Here is a 19,940-nt window from a genome sequence, read left to right as displayed (position 1 = left end):
AAGAGATATGGGAACATATGTATATGTATAACTGATTCACTTTGTTATAAAGCAGAAAGTAACACACCATTGTAAAGCAATTATACTCCAATAAAGATGTTATTAAAAAAAAAAAGAAATAGTGTCTTCTGAGACAAACATGCATTTGATATATATCCTTTCAATTTAAAAACTTATGAAGATCAAAAGATCTTCATGCATTGCTGTAATGTATACTCTGATAATTATACATAAAGATCAATGTGGAGATATACATTTACCAGTAATTAGAAATAGAGGTGCATGTAGTTTATTTGTCTTTAAAGTAAATATGTCTTATCTTGAATAAACCAAAATCCATTTACTTACATATAAAAAAAGGGTATGTATGTATTATGGCAGTACATCAGCTTTGAGTTAAATATTTTTCAATACTTTTTATCATTTTTCCATTTTGGTTTAAACTTCAGTCTTTTTATAAAACCTTATTATAAAGTCTTATAAAGTGTCTAAAACCTTATTATATATAAAAGTATAGGTAGGCAGAATTATGGTCCCCAAAGATGTGTACATCCTAATCCTTGGAATCTGTGAACACGCCACCGTACATGGCAAAGGGGCTTTACTGATGTGATTGCTGGTACAGTCCCTGCGATGGGGAGAGTATCCTGGATTATCCACATAGGCTCCCCTCTCATCATATGAATCCTTCAAAGTGAGAACCCTTCCTGGCTTTGGTCAGAGAGAAATATGTGAAGACAGAGAATCAGAGAGATGTAACGTTGTTGGCTTTGAAGATGGAGGAAAGGGGCCATGAGCCAAAGAAGGAAGACAGCCTCTCACCATTGGATTCTCCCCTGGAGCCTCCAGAAAGCAATATAGGCTTTCCTGCACCTGGATTTTAGCCCACTAAGACCCTTGTCTGACTTCTCACCTACAGAAGTTTAAGACAATAAATCTGTATTAAGTTTCTAGGTGTGTGATAATTAGTTACAACTGCACTAGAAAACTAATACATGGAGGTGGTTTTTTTCCCTTTTTTTAAAAAAATTTTTTTAAGGAGGAACACATAAATTGTGTCAAGGTGAAGGTGATTTTAATTGAAGCACATGAAATCCAGGTTATTTGAGGAATAAAGAAGAAATGACGGATGAAAGTCTTGGAGGATATATGGTATTTTTATTCCATTTCCCAAAGAGCAAGGAAGGAAGTGGTTCTATTTCTTGTTGTTACAGAAAGGAGGACAGATCAAAGGGGCAGACGTGGACCCCAGATCAAAGGGGCAGACGTGGACCCCATATAAGAGAAAAACATAAACATATCCAATAAATGAACAAGTTGCCTCAGAAAATAGTGGGTGCCTGTCTAAGGAAGAAGGATTATCATTTGCTGAAGACCTCTAACACTAAACAGATAAGACTAGGATTGGAATTCTGACTCAGCTACTAACTTGCTTCTGACCTTGAACAAATTACTTAACCTCTAACCTTCAGTTTGCTCATTTCAAACTGAGATGTAATACCTACATTGCAGGGCTACTGTGATGATTACTGGAGATAAGGTCAAGTGGAGAACCAGTGCCCGGTACATAATCAGTGAACGATAAATGGGAGCTATTACTACTATTATTACATGGCACGTACCGTGACTTCCGCAGATGACAGATAACTCCTAAGGTCTTTAATTTATTTTTAGCCTGACATTCATTTAGTATGTGTGGCAGGAACCATTTTCTCCTCCTCTGCAGCTCCTACCTGGGCCCGTAAAGCAGGAAGTCCCCCCGATGGGTCCCAAGGAGGTAAGTCCTGCTCCTCTCTTCACCTTGCACTCCTGGGGGAGGAGGAGTGACAGCTGAGGAAGAAACTGATGATGGGTGGCTAGTCCCTTCCCTTTCTTTTTGAGATCTGCCTGTGAGGAGAGTACACTTTTCTTCTGCTCTTGTCCTTTCAGTGGTAAACGTTTGTGAGACAAAAGGGTAAACCGCAGACTTTGGTTCCAGAGAAGCATTATCTGTCCAATACATTCATGTGGCTATTGAGCATTTGAAATGTGGCTAGTCTATGTTGACAGGTACTGAGTACACAACAGATGGCAAAGAGTATGCAAAAACAAGAATGTTAAAATATCTCATTCATATTTTTATACTGGTTACATGTTGAAATGGTAATATTTAGGACAATTTCACCTATTTTGTGTTTCTTTGCTTAATGTGACTACTAGAAAATTTCAAATTCCACAAGTGGTTCACATCACAGTTCTATTAGACAGCACTAATCCAGAGGCCACCTCTCTGGGTCCCATGAGCGGGAATCAAGTTGCGAGGCAGCCCTTCTGAGAAAGCACACATGCTCTCCAGATCTATCCTTGTGCTTGGCAGGGTTGTCTGAAGATCTGGGCAGGGAGCAAGTATGAGGAAGGCTGACCATGGAAAATCAAGCCATGGTCGACACTCCAATCCTCTCAACAATAAAGTGACTTTAGTTTCCATCTAGCTGATCTCTCTATCTCTTAACTGATTGCAACTTGGGAAGACAAGATGCTATTTATTGCTCTTTCCTCATCAAACCCCAAAGATATGATAGAAATACTTCTATGCCCATGGAAGGAGCACAAGCATACAATTCAGATGCAAGCACAAAGCAAAGGTTAACAGTCCTCCCCAGGTCCTTAGGGGCACAGGTTTCAAAAACATCTACACTGATTTCAGTTGAGAGATCTACTGCAGATGGTTTTCAGCAGAAACAAACATGGGCATGAGTGGCAAAGCTCCCCAGGGAACAGGATTCTGAGACAAGTGGGATTCCATAGCAATAAGACAGAGACAGTGGCCACCGGGACACTTAACTGGAGGAACACAGAGCTTAAATGGGGAAATGGACATTAGGAAGGCAGAGTGACTGCAGGCAGGGACATGTAAAATAAGTCAGTCTCAGAGAGCAGACAGTGTGGATGGGTATTTTCCCTTCCTCCATATGGAGAACACACACCACATTGAACCCCTTGATGGGAGACCTGCCCAACCAAGCTCTAGACATCTGGTTTGACCTGATATGCTGGCAAAGCTAAACTCAGTAAGCTTTTCTCTGCCGACTCTCCTCTGCTCCCACACCACCAAGCCACCTCCCTGTTCTCCAGCATTCTAGGAATGTGTATTTGGATTGAACTAAGAACAGGATTCAGGAACCTTGTTTCCCTTGGCTGTTTCAGGGCTGGTGATTCGCTTGAGTTTCCTAAATTACACAGCAATGGAGCTGACGCTGAAACTGTTTTAATTTTTTTCTCATTTTCTTTTAGAGTTTTAAAAAATGAGATGCATGGAAAACTTCGGGTGGGATTAACTTAACTTCAGATTTTCTGAAGAAGCTATACTCCTCAAGTGTAAGAAGGTATATTCTGCTGAAGGAACCTGATATTACCCAGACACCTAACTCAGGCCTCTCTGGCTAAGACAGAGCAGAAACCAGGAATATCATCTTTGAACTTTACTTTTGTTGAACTTATGAATTTTGGATTTTGATGTAATTGAACTTTAACTAAAAGGGCAAGAGGATCTGATCTTAAGGATGTCAATTTCTTCCTGGGAATTTAATAATGAGAATTTAAATTTGGGCCGTTTTAAAGTTGCTGACCTGTAATACTTGGCATATTTCTACTCTCATTTAAGCTTGTTGCTTAACTTCTGATGAGTTTTAGTCATCATTCCAGTTGGGCAAAATGTGAGATAGGAAATAGAAGAGAGAGTAGATTTTTAGCCTAGTCCGCAGGGAGTCAGAAGACTGTGCTCTTCTGACCTATCTCAGAGTTTTCAGAAGCACAAGCTGTGCCGCTGCCACTACTGATCCCAGGAGGACACGCCGCGAGACTCATAGGTACAAGAGGTGTGGCCCCAGGAAGAGGGGACGTCAGGACCAGGTCCCGACAGACCCTGGACTCCTTTCTCCCCTCACTGGCAAGAGGTTTCATTATTAAGCTGAATTAGTTAAGGAAACAAAACGCCCATTGCCCTCTCCTCATCTTTCCATTATGAGGAGAAAACTTTCACTCCAACCAACAGGCAGAAACCACAGGAAGAGCACTTCTGGCATCTCTCCCCTCCTTATTCCTCCCCACAGGAGGAGAGCAGACTTCAAAGCCACGTGTAACGCGGCTACTCCCCGTCGGCCCCGCCTGTCCTCAGTGTGCACTCATCCTTGGCTTCCCTCTAGAATTACTTTCTACAGCAGCTCTAACTAGTCAAATTTCAAACAAGTGTGAACTTTTGTGAAAGACAGACCACTGGGCTGCAGATCCAGGCCATGCTCCCCAATTCCAGCTTTTCCAACAATATTTATTTATTGTTGATATTTATTTTCATCTCTCTGAATTCTAGAAGGGGCTACGAGTGAAGGCGGGGTGGAACCACGATTAAGCACCATCCTCATACTCTATTGCATCCAGGCCCCAGAAAAAAAATCACCTCTTCTTTGAGCTGAGATCCTGGCCTGGGAATAAAGCTGAGGACACCAGGTTGAAGGAGTGCCCCGCAGGAGCTGCACCCTTGCTCTGAGCCCCTTCTCTTTTCTTATACGTCTCTCCCAGAGAACGCCCTGCTTAGCTTGAGTAATATTAAAAAATAAATACTAGCTAAAAAGTTATAAAAGGAAATCTGTAGAAGGAAAAAATATATTGCAAGCTCATAAATCCAAAGGATGATATAATGATATTACCATGTACACATTCCATTTACATTTTCAAATTCTTTCTGACACGTCCACATCTGGAAAGCTGATTAGAAATTAAACTATTTTGAGAAACTGAAATTTTAAGACAATCCTTTATGCACTTACCAGACATATCTTCATTATTATTTAAATTACAAACATTTAGGAAGTTGAAATGCTCTTTCATGTGGGCATCAAGGTTGGCTGTCGTTTTGGAAACAACATCCTACGACAGTGGTTCTCAAAGTGTGGTCCACAAACCACAAGAGTCCATGACTCTTTCAAGAGGTCTGCAAAGTCAAAATTGTTCACCTTTTTGACTTTTACCACTAAAACATTATTTACCTTTTTTCACTATGTTGACACTTATATGATGGTGAAAAAGCAATGGTGGATAAAACTGTGGGGACTTTGCACAATCAAGGGAGTGGCACCAAAATGTACTACGTGTCACTGTGTTCTCCACTGGCATTTCACTTGAGAATGTTCTTGATGAAGGAGTAAAAATGATTGATTTTATTAAATCTCAACCACTGAGTGCACATCTAAGTGAAGAACTGAGAGATACACATGAAACATCTCACTGTGTACTGAAGCGTAGTCAGGAAAAAGCATTTGTGTGACTGAGTCATGAGTAGCTGGAGCAGCTGCTTTGGCACGCATTACCATTTGTGCTTGAAAGAACAACAGGTAGACAAACTATAGCTATTCAGACTCGAATACGTGGCAAACATTTTCTCCAATGTGAACAAAGTGAGCGTGTCACTTCCAGGAAAATAACTCACAGTATTTGTTGCCAATGATACAATTGAAGCTTTCAAGCAAAAATTAGAGTTTTGGAAAACTTGTGCCTACCACTGTGACCTTGACAACTTCCCAATACTTAAAAACTCACTGGATAAGATGGGCGTTCAGAATAACCCATGTGACTTTGTTGATAACGTATAATGCACTGTATCAACATTTGGATGATTTGTATAACTCAGCGAGCCAATTTTCCAAACGCCAAATGCATTATATTCCAAATCATACACGGGTAAAAGATCCAATGAAAGTGCAATCCAGAACAACAGTTTTAATATAATAGAGCACAGAAAGATCAAGGATAGGGTTTCTGATTCCACACTACACCTAGTCTTTAAGAATCTATCATTTGTTGAGTTTCACAGTAGCATCAAAGAACACCCAAAATGACACCATAGGCTATTAAAGCACTCCTCCCTTTTCTACCTTGTATCTGTGTAAGGCTGAAAGCTCTTCATTTTCTTCAACCAAAACGACAAAAATTGAATACAGAAACAAACGCGAGAACCCAGCTGTGTTCTATTAAGCCAGACATGTGACTGTAAAATGATGTCACTTTCATTATTTTTTTCTTTTTGAAATGCTATATTTCCATTTTCCATCAAGAGATGCTATTCATGTCAACCTATAAATGGATTTATATATGAATTAACCTATAAATGAATTAAACAAATATTTTTAAAATGTCTTGGTTTTAATTTCTAATATGCCAAATATCAACAGATATTACATAAACAAAAGCTTTTTAGGGTCCTCAACAATTTTTAAGAATATTAAGGCATCCAAAGATCAAAAGATTTAAGAATAGCCAGTCTACGATAATAATTATTTGAACAACCACATTGAGGAGTCCCTACTTTATACTATGCTAGACACTGGAGCATTTGAGATAAAAGGCAACATCCTTGCCCTCAAGGAACTTCTAATTTCACCGGGAGTGTAACTCTCAATTATAATAATTTTACTGTAAAGAAAAGAAATCCTTCATTTTAGGTTTCTTACAGGCATGTCTTTTACATCTTGATGTCTCCAATGGCAACTAATATTGTAATATGGCACACAGTAATGCCTAAATACTTAGTGAATTTACATAATATGCATTTGATTTATGCATCAGAAAGTCATATATTATGCCATGCAATTAGGAAGTATGCCTTATCTAAACATTTTTATATAGATTTCAGACACCAGTTGCTCATGATGGTGAAAAATGCACTCCCATCCTTAGTGAAAAGACAGTATTAGCACTGGAAAGACACTGAAGTTACAGCTACAGTGCAGCCTTTTGATTGAGACTTAAACTTATGAAATAAATTTTAGTTTTAGATCATATCATGATTTTTAAGACAAATTTATTCTTCCAGCAAGTAGTCTAGATAAATTTATTCCTCTAGCAAGTAGTGTAGATAATAGAATAAGGGAGGAAATAGTAGCCTAGTTCAAGAATTTGAACAGTCATATGAAAAAGAGATGCCCTTATGCTGTGTCCACAGCTTCAGAAGGCAGAACCAAAAAGTGGGAAATATAAGAAGAAAAAGAAAGATTCCTTATACATGTGTGTGTGTGTGTGTGTGTGTGTGTGTGTGTGTGTGTGTGTGTGTGCATAAATAAATATAGAAGCAGAAGCAGTGGCTTAATTATCAATAGAAATGACACTTGAAGGTCAGAGGTCAGACTAAAGAAGAGGTTCTCAAGAATTTTTCTGCTCTAACTCAAAGGAGATATATTCCCATCAAAAACAAATGGTAGGAGCTGAAACACAGGGTGCACGTGGGGTGGGGAGAGGGTGGTAAACGCCTACCCAATTCCAGGTTGAGAAGCATCAGGGTTCTAGGATACTAGAAGACCTCTTCTACTTCTGTGATCACCTGGGGTTTTTAAAGAAGGATTCGGGCCAACTTCTTAGTAGCATTTCCTAAGTAGGAGGAGGATTTTCCACGTCCTTATTTTTGGATGTAACTATACCAGCAATTGAGAGCGAGTGTTGAGTGTAAAACACGAAGGCTGGGGTTACATGCAAGCACCCCCTTATCTAACCACATCATATCTGAACCAGGCAAATAGTGTTCTGACCTGCATTTCAGCTTTGTCGACCACTTTCCTGATTTCTAACTCACTAACTTGTTCTCTGACCCTTCTACAAAAATGTTTCTAATTACTGAATCGGAAAAGCAATAGGAGAGCAACTCTGACCTAACTCAACTGAAATGCAACAATTCAGAATTGGAGCCAATGCACTTTAAACATTTGTATTCTTTTCCCTTCTGCATATTCATCACCTCGAATGTCGTGCAAATTCACTCTTGGCCTACATGACATATGATGCTTTGTGAATATTCTCCCCAGGATTTCTACAAATTCTGCTAGTGCAAACGACTATTACCATGAAGGCGAAGAGCCTCCTCTGGCTTATTTCATTATGGAATGGGTACTAAATTCAGGCTTTGGGGATATTCCTCTCTGAACTGATTGCTTACTGTTCTCGTTAGGCACTCTGGACGTTCACCAGTTCTTTCCAAAAGTTTGGCTCTGAATTAGATGTGGGTAAACGTTTGAAAACTGCACACTATATTTGAGTAGTATACACTTATTCTACATTTTTAACACCATGTACAAGCTGTGGCAACATCTGGTGTTTTGCAAACTTGGCCACATCCAGCCGCATTTCCTTTTCCAAATGTGTCCTCTGACATGTGAGGGTTGTATTTCAATATGAATTTTATACTCTCTCTCTCTCTAGAATAGCACTGTGTGATTTCAAACAAACATGCATTGTATCTAAACTTTATACTTTCCCTCTCTGAATGGAAAATTTAAAGCTTGCCAATTAATAAAATGAGAACAAATATAAAGCTGGACTAAAGATATCAAATTAATTTATCTCTCTCACTTTTCTATACCTTATTTGACTTAGTAGAAAACTACCTCCTAACATAGTTTACAGTAAAAGAATATCTTGCTGAGAATTACACCATCTGAGCTAAGAGAAAGCAATGCCACAATTAACTGACTCAATCCCTACTGGGTCAGCTATGCATCTTTACCTCAGGAAAAAATGCACATATGTCCACAAACAACTGTGTCATACATTTTCTCGTGGTTGGAGGGCATCTTAAAGATATACAATTAAGAAACTAAGGTGATGAGAAGGTGCTGTAACTTAAAACATCATAAACACCAACTAAAACCGAGTCGACTCTACATCCAACTCCTAAGTTTGTTTAATCAGGAGTAAATAATTGCTGTCGGAAAGTCTAGGCTGTCTGTCCACCCCATATCCGTGCTCACAATTAGCACGTGGCCCTGGCTGGCCGTGCTGGGCTTTGTCTCTGCCCTCATATAAAATATGTAAAACCTCCTTCACCCTGGGCCCCTCCATCTTCCTGGCCAGTCAGGTTGTTTGTCAAGCTCCTTCAGAAGGTTCACAGGTCCCAGCTCTGGAGCCATTTCCTTGGATTTCACCTCCCTGCTTGGTTCAGCCCCTTCCCTCCAGTTCGTACTTCTGGCACTGCTAGTACTTACTTGGACTCAAACCTCTTCTCATCCTTGGAGATTCACCCAATATTTGCTGGACTCCTGTCTTTCCCCAGACAATGCGAGGTTCCTGCCGGGCTTTCCTCATTTAGGCTCAGCCCCGCTCTGGAAACATCCCGAGACAGGGTGCTCCGCTTGGACTGAAAATGTTTGGGGCTCTCTGGCCCCACTGTTCTCCCACGGTCCCTACAAAGGCTCCAGGTCCCTTGACTCTAGCTGTTTGTTCTACGACTTCTTAGAAATAGTACCATTCAGTGGTTAAGAGCAAAGGCCCTGGAAAAAGCCTCCTTGAGTTGAAATTGTGGCTCCTCTATTACCAAATTAACTTTGTTGAACCTCCGTTTCCTCACCTATTAAAAGTAGGATAATACTATCATCTATTTCAAGATTCCTCAGTCACTGCCTCTGCCTGAAGAAGGCAGAAGTTAACAGAGATTCCTGAGGCTAAACCACGGAGCTGGTTAAGTGGCAGGTTCAAAGTTCAAAGCCATATGACTCTAAACCCGTGCTATTTTCAAATACGTCATGCTACATCCCTTTACAATCATCCTTACTTTTTTCCTTAAAAACAACAAAAATGATTATCTCCTCTTTATAGCAGTGGTTATAAAATTTAAAACCAAGTTATTAACTAAGTTCATTGAGTTACAATAATAAGGAAATGAAGTCGTTGCTTATCCACAACTATTAATCTAGCAAGTTAGTTAAAACTAGTATTCCCCATAGATGTTTGAACATCTACCTGGGCCAACCTCCAAATGAATGACTTGGATTCTTAGCCTCTACACTCAATTTTCATGATAATAATAGCTAGAATAAAAATTCATGGGATAGGGTCCTGGGCAGACTTGCCAACTTGGGGGAAAGAGAAGGCAGCAGCAAAGGTAGGGTAGAGAAAATGAAAGGAAGTTCCAAACGCAATGCAGTTCAGCAGTTGAGACCAGCGGCTGGGAGATTTTCTAGGAGAGATGACGCCCCGTGTCCAAGCAATGAGAAATTCACATTTGTTGAATAGTGGTGTCTGGGTGAGAGGGCAAGAAGGGGAGGAGAAGAACCCACGTTATCTATTTTGTGTGAAACTCTACAATGTTGAAGGATCGAGAGGAGAAATTAGAGTCCAATTAAAGGGCTCAGACCTGGGCATGGAGCAGACATTGGAAACTGCCACACAGACTCACATGGGTAATTCTACCACCAAGTCATGTACTACGTAGTATTCACGTGAAACTTTTTTAAGACCTGGATTTAATCATCGCTAAGTTGTTAGCCTGGCTCTGAGTGCAAGTAATGTGGGCTTGGCACTGGAGGTTCTTTCCACTCGTCAATTGGAAAGAACAGGATGGAATATTTACTATAAAATGACATATTATGAGAACTATAACATGAACAAAATGTACGTGCAAGTTAGAACAGTTAAGCCTGATTTATATTACCTGCACAACTGTGATAGAGGAAAATGATCTCCCAATTAAAATACCTCAGGCTTGACAAAAAACAAAACTGCCAAACATGTAAGTATTCCCTATTTCAAGAAAGCAAATAAAAACAAAATCGACAGAACGTAAGAGCGATTTTCATTTCTTCTAAAGCGGCCAATCTACTTTAAACGCCTCTCTTTTTCGTTACCTTGGTCACAGCTTTTGGAGAAAAGGTCACTGCATCCACCACAGTGATGAGGTGACCTGGGAGGAGACGATCAAAGTACTTCATGCAGACGTCATAGGCGCACAGCCACTCGGGGGAGGACGCCGGGACTTGTTTAATGAGGTGAGGGTCTCCAGTCCAGAACAACTTCTGTAACCAGATGGTGTACAGAGAGCTTGGGGAAAGCATGCGCCCATCCTTTTCAGGGATTTTGGGAACAAGTTTGGAGATGGATAAGATATTTTGACTTGAAAGGACCGGCTCCAATGCCTCAAGAGGATTCATGTTTTCATCTGTCAGCTTTTTGTAATTAAGACCTATCGGAAAGAAAAGGGGAAAAAAAGAGAGTAGTTCATTCCAAGATAACCATACAGGAGCTTTCAAATACACACACAGCCCCTCTGCGTGGCTGAATGAAAAGATTTAGTTACAGCACAGCTTCGTTTGTCACTGAGACCCATCAGAAGATCGGAGTTCCAATCGCTGCCTGCAACTTAACCAACTGTGCGACCCTGAACAGGTCACTCAACTGCTGTGAGCCCCAGTGTCCTCATTTGTACCCTGGAGATGGCTATATCTCCTCGCTTCTTCAATCCCCCCATGGCACCTATGTCTTCTATCCGTGCGCTCACCACACTGCACTATATTCATTTGTTATTCATCTAGTATCTCATCAGCTACCTGAAGGCAGGGATTGAATCTTACTCCCTTTCCTCTGTGTCTAGTCCAGGGTCTAATTCAGCTACTCAGTAAACCACTGATAAACTGAAGTAAATACAATTGTTACGAACAGCAGATGAATGCAGCTTTGCAAGTGCCTTGTAAATTGTAAAGTATCATACAGATTTGAGAGGTATTAACACGGTTAATTTCTTAGTTATGAGCTAAAGACACACAGACACCATTCTAAAGATTTCCACAATTTATCAAAGATTCAAAGGCTCTTATTTTAAGGGTTCCATACATACTTTAAACATGTAGGTCCACTTAAGTGAAACTCTGCCCAATTGCCTATTGGGAAGTGTCTCAGCCTTGTCATTTATGTAGATAAAATATAACCAGTGGAAGCAGGGAAAAAACCTTTGGTGTACTAGTCAGAAACTTTGGATTTTAGTACCAGGTCTGCGATAAGTCACTGTGTGACTTAAGTTTCTCCAGTATTTAATTCCCTCAACAGTAAGTAAAGGAGTTGGAGACAGAATAAAGTCTATTAGCATAAAAATACGGTGGTTTCACAGTTATGCCAGCCACAATGCAGGAACAGGATTGTATATATAGAAAACTGCCCTAGATTAAATTTAAAGAATGGGTTCAAGCAGGAAAATGATTAACTTACCTGATGCAACTACCTTAAATTTCTTTAGCAGCCGAATGTGGGTTTCTGGTTTAATGGTGTATTTCCCCAAATCTGCACAGCCACAGCTTTCCAGCAGAGTGAAATAATACAGCAGTCTTTCATGATCAAAGCCATCAATCGTGGGGTAAATATACTTGACCATGTGCTTGTGAAAGGCTTCGGGATTGGTCTTCAACGTCTCGAAGAGATGAAGGGCCTGGGCTCGGTTTTCAATTTCTACTGTGGACAGACTGAAATTAAGGACAAAGAAAGTATGCTAAGATTGGTAAGATTGGGTTCCTTTATTAAACAACATGTTTTTTTTTTTTTTTTGGAAACCTAGGAAGAAAGGCTACTTCTTACAAATCCCTTCTTGCTGCCTAATCAAAGACAGGAAACCACCAGTGTGTACAGGTAGTTTATATAAAGGGAAACAAATGTGTTTCAAATGGTACTATTTGATTTTCATGTTGTCTCATGCAGGTCTACAGTACCCTGTAGTTCTCTACAGAGAACTGCCCAGTGCTTACTAGCTAGGAAATGAACCCATATCTGTCACCTTCTACTATGCATTATTTATTCATATCACAAGAAAAATTTAAAACCTGAGCTTCATTATAGAAATGTAAACAAATTTATTATTTCAGGAATTTAGGAAATAGAGAAGTGAAGAAACAACCCCAACTTTTAGGCATAAATTTTATATCAAAGAGGCCTGAACTGATAGTAGACGTAACCTTGATACTGTGTTCAAACAGAATTAAAATAGAAAAGAAGAGATACTTGCACTTTCACTTGAATTATCTGTAGTAACGAATGCCACTTGAATAAAGTACATATCAATATTTTCATCCTGACTTAGCTGTCTTTATAATTTTTTTTTTAAGTCATTTAAGGTTAAACTCTTGAAAAAAACATTTAAGGACTTCTGTTTGGTTGATCAGTTTGTGTTTTTTGGGTGACGGGGAGGGCTTAATTTTGGTCTCATGCTTCTCCCTGGACAGAACACCGTGCCTCCTGCCCAGCATAATCCCAACGTCCCACGCGGGATGAGTTTCAAGCTTTCGAACCGTAAGAGGCCTTCAAGCAGCCTTTGGCACTAACAGAAACTCCCAGCTTCCAGGGTTCGTAGAGCAGCAATGAAAGTACCTGGGAGCAGGAAGTGAGACCTCTGACAGGATCAAAGTTAGGTTTCATATCATTTAAAAGCAACTCTTCCGAAATACGATACCCTGTTTATTGGAATTCCCCCTAAGTGCCAAGACATGTTTTTGTTTTACGTAAAGTTAATACACAATATACTTTAAAATTTGTATCAGGATGTGATAATACTTGGGGTAACAGCAGCGATTTATAAAGTCAAAATATCAAGCAATTCAAAAATGCTCTTTTAACTTTCACTTCAAGAGAAATCCTATTTTTCTATTAAGACACGGTTCAAACATTTACAAAAATATCCCTATCTATAAAAATGTCCCTGGTCTATAAAAATGTCCCAGAGTATCCGTCTATTCATAACATGCTTTAACTATTTATTACTTTGCCTGTCTCCCTCACTAGACCATGTACCACTTGATGGCAAAGATGGTAACACATCTTCTTCAGCTTTAGCTTCTCAGTACCAAGCACCAGTGTGTGGTGCAAAGGAAACACTCGACATGTGCCTTATGAATGCCAAATAGATGGGAGAATGAACAAAAACTTAGGTGTCCTCTACGGACAAGGCCCTGTGCTCAGCACTGGGGAGGGTATAGAGTTACAACACAGAGCTCTCATCCAGCAGTGTGGAAATCCAGTTGCATTATACATACTTAAGAAACACTGCAGAATAATGGTGTGGGCTGACAAAGGACATGCAATTATATTCCAGTTACGAGTGGGGTCACTAAAGTTGTCACTTCAGAGGAGGTAGATATCGATGACACCAGAAGGCTTACTGAGAGAAGTACTTGAGCTTGGTATTGTAGCAGAAATAATATGAACAAAAGTATCAAGACAAGAAAGCACAAGGCCTGTACAGGAAATAGTGAGTATAAATGGATGGCTATTTCAAAACTCTTCGGATACTATCACTATTCAAAGAATGCAAGGTCATCCCTGAAAGATACAGGCAGACCTCGTTTTATATTGTGCTTTGCTTTATTGCGCTTCACAGACATTGCATTTTTTTTTTTTTTTTTTACAAATGGAAGGTTGGTGGCACCCCTGGGTCAAGCAAGTCCACTGGTGCCATTTTTCCGACAGAGTTTGTTCACTTCGTGTCTCTGTGTCATATTTTGGTAAATCTTGCAATATTTCAAACTTTTTCTTTATTATTATATCTGTTACGGTGATCTGTGATCAGTGATCTTTGATGTTCCTATTGTAATTGGGCATTGTTTTAGCAATAAGGTATCTTTTAATTAAGGTCTGCACATGTTTTTTAGACATATTTTCGCACACTTAATAGACTATAGTATAGTGTAAATGTAACTTTTATATGCACTGGGAAACAAAAACATTCATGTACTAGCTTTATTGTGATACTGGCTTTACTGCAGTGGTCTGTAACCAAACCTGCGATATCTCCAGGGTACCCCCGTACTGTACACCCAGTGGCATATGAAAGTCACAGAATTCCTGATGTTCCTTCATAATTTGCAAAGTGAAGTCTGAAAACAACGCAGTGAAGAAGGAAATAAGAAACTGCGTCATCCCATTAAGATGATTCATGTTGACAAAGACTCGCAATCAGAGCGACATTCCCGATGGAAGAGGAAAGAAACCCTGCACTTATTCCACGGATTACTGTGGCAGGCGAGTGAGAGACTGTCATCAGAGAGCTTAAGTGACGCCTAAGACCGAGCGTCCAGATCTGTCTGGACTCTGCATGGCTGGGGCCGCTCACCTAGTCACAAAGCAGCCGTCAACCAATGCAGCGTAAGCGCCCTCACTAACAACCATTTCAAAACCAGGATTCTTTCTGTGACAGACATTAGTTCTCTCTCAGGGGCAGTAATCTAAGAGAGTTCTCCTGTCACACTTCACTGCTATCCCCTGGCAAGCAGAGTGTCCGAGACTCATCTACACAATGGACAATGGCTAAACCACAACAGCTTTAGTCCATCTGTGTTCGACTTGATTCTGAATACAGTCTCTCTCAGTCAACGTTACTTTCCCCCCTCGCCCACCCATCTATTCTTCTGTGCCTGCAGTTTAGTTTGCCTGATGTGCAATTTTCCCTAATTATCTTGCGAAGAGAGATGCTGGAATACTTTTACTGACACATGATAAACTCGAAAACCTCCCTCTTCAGTAAATTACAAGGTACTAAGATCTTTCATAGATGCCAGTAATTGATAACCCATTTTAATAGTTCCTATCGAAAGATGCTGTTATCTTCCTTTTGGAACGAGAAATGAAATCTCTGCTTAGAAGACAATTCCAAAGAGCCCACATTCAAGAGAGTAGGAAGAAATACCATGAAACTACTGTGGACTTTTCACTGATCAAATCAATGGTTACCCTTAACAACTGTTTAAGTGGTTTTTCTAAGCTTTAGCTATAAGGCAACTAATATATATATATATATATATATATATATATATATATATATATACACACACACACACATATATATATACACACACACACATATAAATATATATATATACACATAAATGTATATACACACACATATATATAAGTATATATATGGTGCAAATTTAACTTTCAGAGATTAACTACAAGAAGAAAATTAGCATTAGTTGTACTAAAGGCACAAGGAATAAGTTATTAGTACTAATCCCATGATTAAGGGATTCTGTAATGGCTTCGAGTTGTCAATCAGCCAAAACTGTGATTCAAGAACAGCATGAATTGAAAGGACTTATATTCATGGAGGGAAACAAATTTATTTAAATGCATTTTACTTTACTCAATCTGAGACTGAGTGATAATATTGATACAATTCCATGAGTTGACTGAAGAGGAGATAAAGAAGGCGAGAGGGAGAGAGCTCCTGGGAAAGGCTGGAGAGAGCAAAGGGATGGGGTCCACTGGTCCACATAGCTCAGATGCAGAAACTTCTAAGCATTTTCCCCCAAAGACTAATCCTAAAAGTGTGAAGATACAGAAATCCACATGAATGATCATGACCATGGGTGAATAGGCCTCCACCACTGATTGCTGTGGGAAGACACAATTCTACCCTTTAAATCATAACTACTCCGACCTGAGGGAAACAGTCCAAGATATTTGCCACACAAATGTCTCAGAATGAACTGGATGTGGCAGACTTGACCTGCAGTGCTGCCTGACAGGTGAATATGTGATTATGCGGGGGAAACATGGTAAAAAAAATAATCATGGCCTTTTCCAGTTTTTCCAACATTTTAGCCAAGTGTCTTTGCAAACCAAACAATGAACTTTAACTCTGCAAGGTCACCTACACAGTTGATGAGAGAATCAATAATGAGTACCTTGGAGTCTGTTTCCTGTCACACTAATATTTGGTGAGTTCCTTTGTGGAACGTTTTCTGTGGACAGAGTAGTGACATGGAAAGAAGCCCATGTGAATAGGTTTCGTCTCCTCCATAAGGACAACTCTGACCCCTTAAGCTTTTTCATTTCTCATAAAATGTCAATTCTGACTGGTTTATGTAGTCTCATATTATTACCTCTCCAACAAAAAAATATTTTAAAAGACACCATAGCACAGAAACAGCAATAGGCATCATTTCCTGAACACATCTTATACGTTAAGTACTATGTCATCTCATTTAATTCTCACAAAGCAGGTATATTATAACTGATACCCACACTGTCCTGAAAAATAATTGTTAAAAAATCAGATTTGCCATGTTAGGCTGATAGCGGTCAGAGGGTGAGTTCAGTAAATCTGGTCTGTTTCCGGAATTAACAATAGCAACTACTTTTTTTTTCCTTTGAGCATCTATTACATGTCAGGCATTTTGTATAAATCTCTCAAATCTCAGGGCAGTTCTGCAAAATGGAATAAGAATACTCATTTTGCAGAGGAGGAAACTTAGGAATAGAGAGATGAAACAACTTGCCCACCATGTACACACGAGAAGGAGGTCACAGAGCCACGATTTAAACCCAGACCTGCAGGATCCAAAGACTGTGCACTTTCCACAGACGAAAACAGGCCCCAAAATGCATCTTTTTGCTTATTACGTTTTGTGCCAGAGTCAGGAATTTTTTCCTATCTGGGGGAAAAGTGGCCTTAAGAATCACAACATGGAAAGGAAGGCTGCAGACACATGGAAACAATTGCTTCCATTTTGGTGATGGTAGGAATCAGTTCTTCCATTTTTAGGACTGGAAGATTTCTTCTTATGTACAATGCGAATCACAGTCTCGGGCATGACCAGGATCATGGTTCTTTAGGCCAAAGAAAGATCAAAACTTTATGTCTGGCTCAATTTTAAAAAATAAGTAAGACCTACGACCTGAATTTCTACATTCAGCCTTCCTACTCTAAATGGATTTTTCCTGGTTTGAATTTTTACTTGTCTTCTTTTTCAATGTTATAACATACTTTTAAGAAGCTAAGTTGCCTTCAATCCCCTCTCTACACACCAACTATTCTCAAACTCCTCAACTAAGTCCAGAAGAGAAGGCCAGAACTGAGAATTCTTTACCATGTGACAATCTGGACACAAGTCTGACTCTAAGCAACAGCAACCCTCAGGCAGAGATTCTGTGTCACTCCTGTTCAACGCAGGAAAAGGGAGATGCATTAGAGTTCATTCACCTCCCACAGCTACAGCATGCTTTGCCCATCCTTATACTTGAGACCAAAAAAACCCTACCAGGGAATATGAAATGGACTGTGCAGAACAGCACAGCACAGCCAGAGTCCCTTCCCAGGGGCCTGAAAGAGGCACCACTGGACTAACCAGCAGAGATGAAGAGGCATCACGATCTCTGCCACCCAAGCAAAATCACTTGGGTAACTAATCCCCTGGGTGATGGAAAAGTACCTAGTAGAGCGAAATGAAGATGTAGGATGTGTGGCCTTCAGGTCTGCTGTTTGAATAAGAAGGAACAGATGGAGTGTTATCAAGGCTGACAGTGAGAGGTCCTTCTGGCCCTTATGTAGGCCTTTGCGCACTAGGCTCCAAGCGCTCCAGCCACAAAGGCGTTCCTGTAGTTATTCAAAAATGCCAAGAACATCCCTGTTTCCGAAATGCCTGAAACGCATTCCCTCTGCCTGAAATGCCTTTTCTTCCATTCTCCAATAGTGAGCTCTTTTTACGTCCAAGAGAGGCCTTTCCTATCTGCTCCTTGTGCATTTCCTTTATGGTACTTAGTATGACCAGCGATTTATTTTTTAGTTGTTTTTAACTGTGTGTGTGTGTGTGTGATGGGGGTCTCCCCAATTAGAATATAAGCTCTATAAAGGTAAGGATGTGTCTGTCTTGTTCAGCATTTAAACCTATGCTTGGAACACAAAGGTACTAGGAAAAAGATAATAATAATATTTAATGAATAAACAAATGTGGTACTATTCTATCAGCTAGAAGCAGCCTCTGCCATTTCAAAATGATCCCATATTCAAAACTTAAAGACACACATGGAATCAGCAGATCTGGCAAGAACAATAACAGGAATCATCTCGACAGTATTAAAGAGCTACCCGGCTATACGCTTTCCACAGGTTTTCTCTAATCTCTACAACCATACCAGGTGGGGATGCTGGGCCCCTTAACTGAGAAAACAGTGACTCAAGAGGATTAAGAGACGTGCCCAGGTACACAGTTGGGGTTATGGGCAGCAGAGCTGGATCCTGAAATGTGGCCTGATTCCAAAACCCATGCCGTCACTGGTAGTGAATGTTGTCTCTAAGATGCACCGAAGTGTCTAGAACAGTCTAGAGGTGAAGACGGCTGTGAAGGCTGCGGTGAGTGAGAAATCAGCCCTGAGCTCAGGGAGCTGAACACGCCCTGGGAGAAGCAGTGTCCGCCAGAGGGAGCCGACTCCAGGTGTACACAGCCGCCCAAAGCCATCACTGATGTTGAAAACTACCAAGAATAAAAAAGAAAATGCAGAAGAATAAGGGGAAAAAGGAGACCAGGAACTCAAGTTTGGGTGTTTACGACAATTATCTCTTTCTTACAGGAGTGAAATTCCAGGCATAAACTACCATTAATGATGGATCATGTGTCAGGTACCGTAGGTTTGATATTTCACCAGGAAGTCATTTAATTTTTATGACACCTCACTTAGAGTAAAGGAAAATGAGTTTCAGAGAACTGAATTCTCTTGTGCAGGGACACACAGCTGGAGAGACACAGGATTTGCTCTAGGTTTCTTGATTGGAAGGCTTCTGCTCTATTGCACAATGCTGCCTCACCCAACCTGTGTGTTTGCTTATCTGTACATTTGGTGAGACGAGGAAATACCTCCAAATCCAACCAAGAGGAAGGAGAATGTAAAATTACAGGAAAAATCAACTTCAGGGGGGAAGATGACTTTTTTAAAGGAACGGTAATACAAAACCCTAAGGTACAGAACATTATTTTTCTTGTAGCTCTGACCTATTAACTTCCCACTGGCATTGACTCAACAAGTAAATATTGGGCAATTTCTATTGTACTAACAAGGCTGATCTTTAATACTTGTGTTACTAAGCTGGATTGAATAGTAAGGCAACAGGCTTTTAAGTAAAGAACATGAAGCACCAAACACCACTTGCTAAATCAATATTAGGTGTTTTGTCACTCACAAGTAATGACAAAACAGGAGGTAATGATTTCCTGCTTTTGTAATTTCCGTGTGTCTGTATAATCATACCACTATCAGGTATAATGATATGCTGGGAACAGTCCTGCACGTTACTAGAGTACCTGATAATTTATAATATATTCAGAGACCAATGGCGCATCCTGTTTGTACAGATATGACAACCTTTTATGTAACATTCAACAAAAGGAAAA

At 40.0% G+C, this 19,940-nt stretch overlaps 1 protein-coding gene across 2 annotated transcripts in view; it reads right to left on the bottom strand.

Annotated features, from left to right (window-relative positions):
- Positions 1 to 19,940, bottom strand: part of NBAS (NBAS subunit of NRZ tethering complex) — a 345,856-nt gene that overhangs the window by 85,994 nt on the left and 239,922 nt on the right. For both annotated transcript variants that reach the window (XM_082357496.1, XM_082357497.1), the window contains 2 exons: positions 11,998 to 12,248; positions 10,644 to 10,978 (listed from right to left, as the gene is read on the bottom strand). In XM_082357496.1, the coding sequence (XP_082213622.1) occupies positions 10,644 to 10,978; positions 11,998 to 12,248 (586 nt within the window). The remainder of the gene's footprint in view (positions 1 to 10,643; positions 10,979 to 11,997; positions 12,249 to 19,940) is intronic.

The sequence above is a fragment of the Balaenoptera borealis genome, assembly GCF_965194805.1.
Source record: "Balaenoptera borealis genome assembly, chromosome: 15".
In the NCBI taxonomy this organism is placed as follows: Eukaryota; Metazoa; Chordata; class Mammalia; order Artiodactyla; family Balaenopteridae; genus Balaenoptera; species Balaenoptera borealis.
The sequence above is the reverse complement of the archived record's forward strand: the minus strand, read 5'-3'. Positions and strand labels throughout refer to the sequence as shown.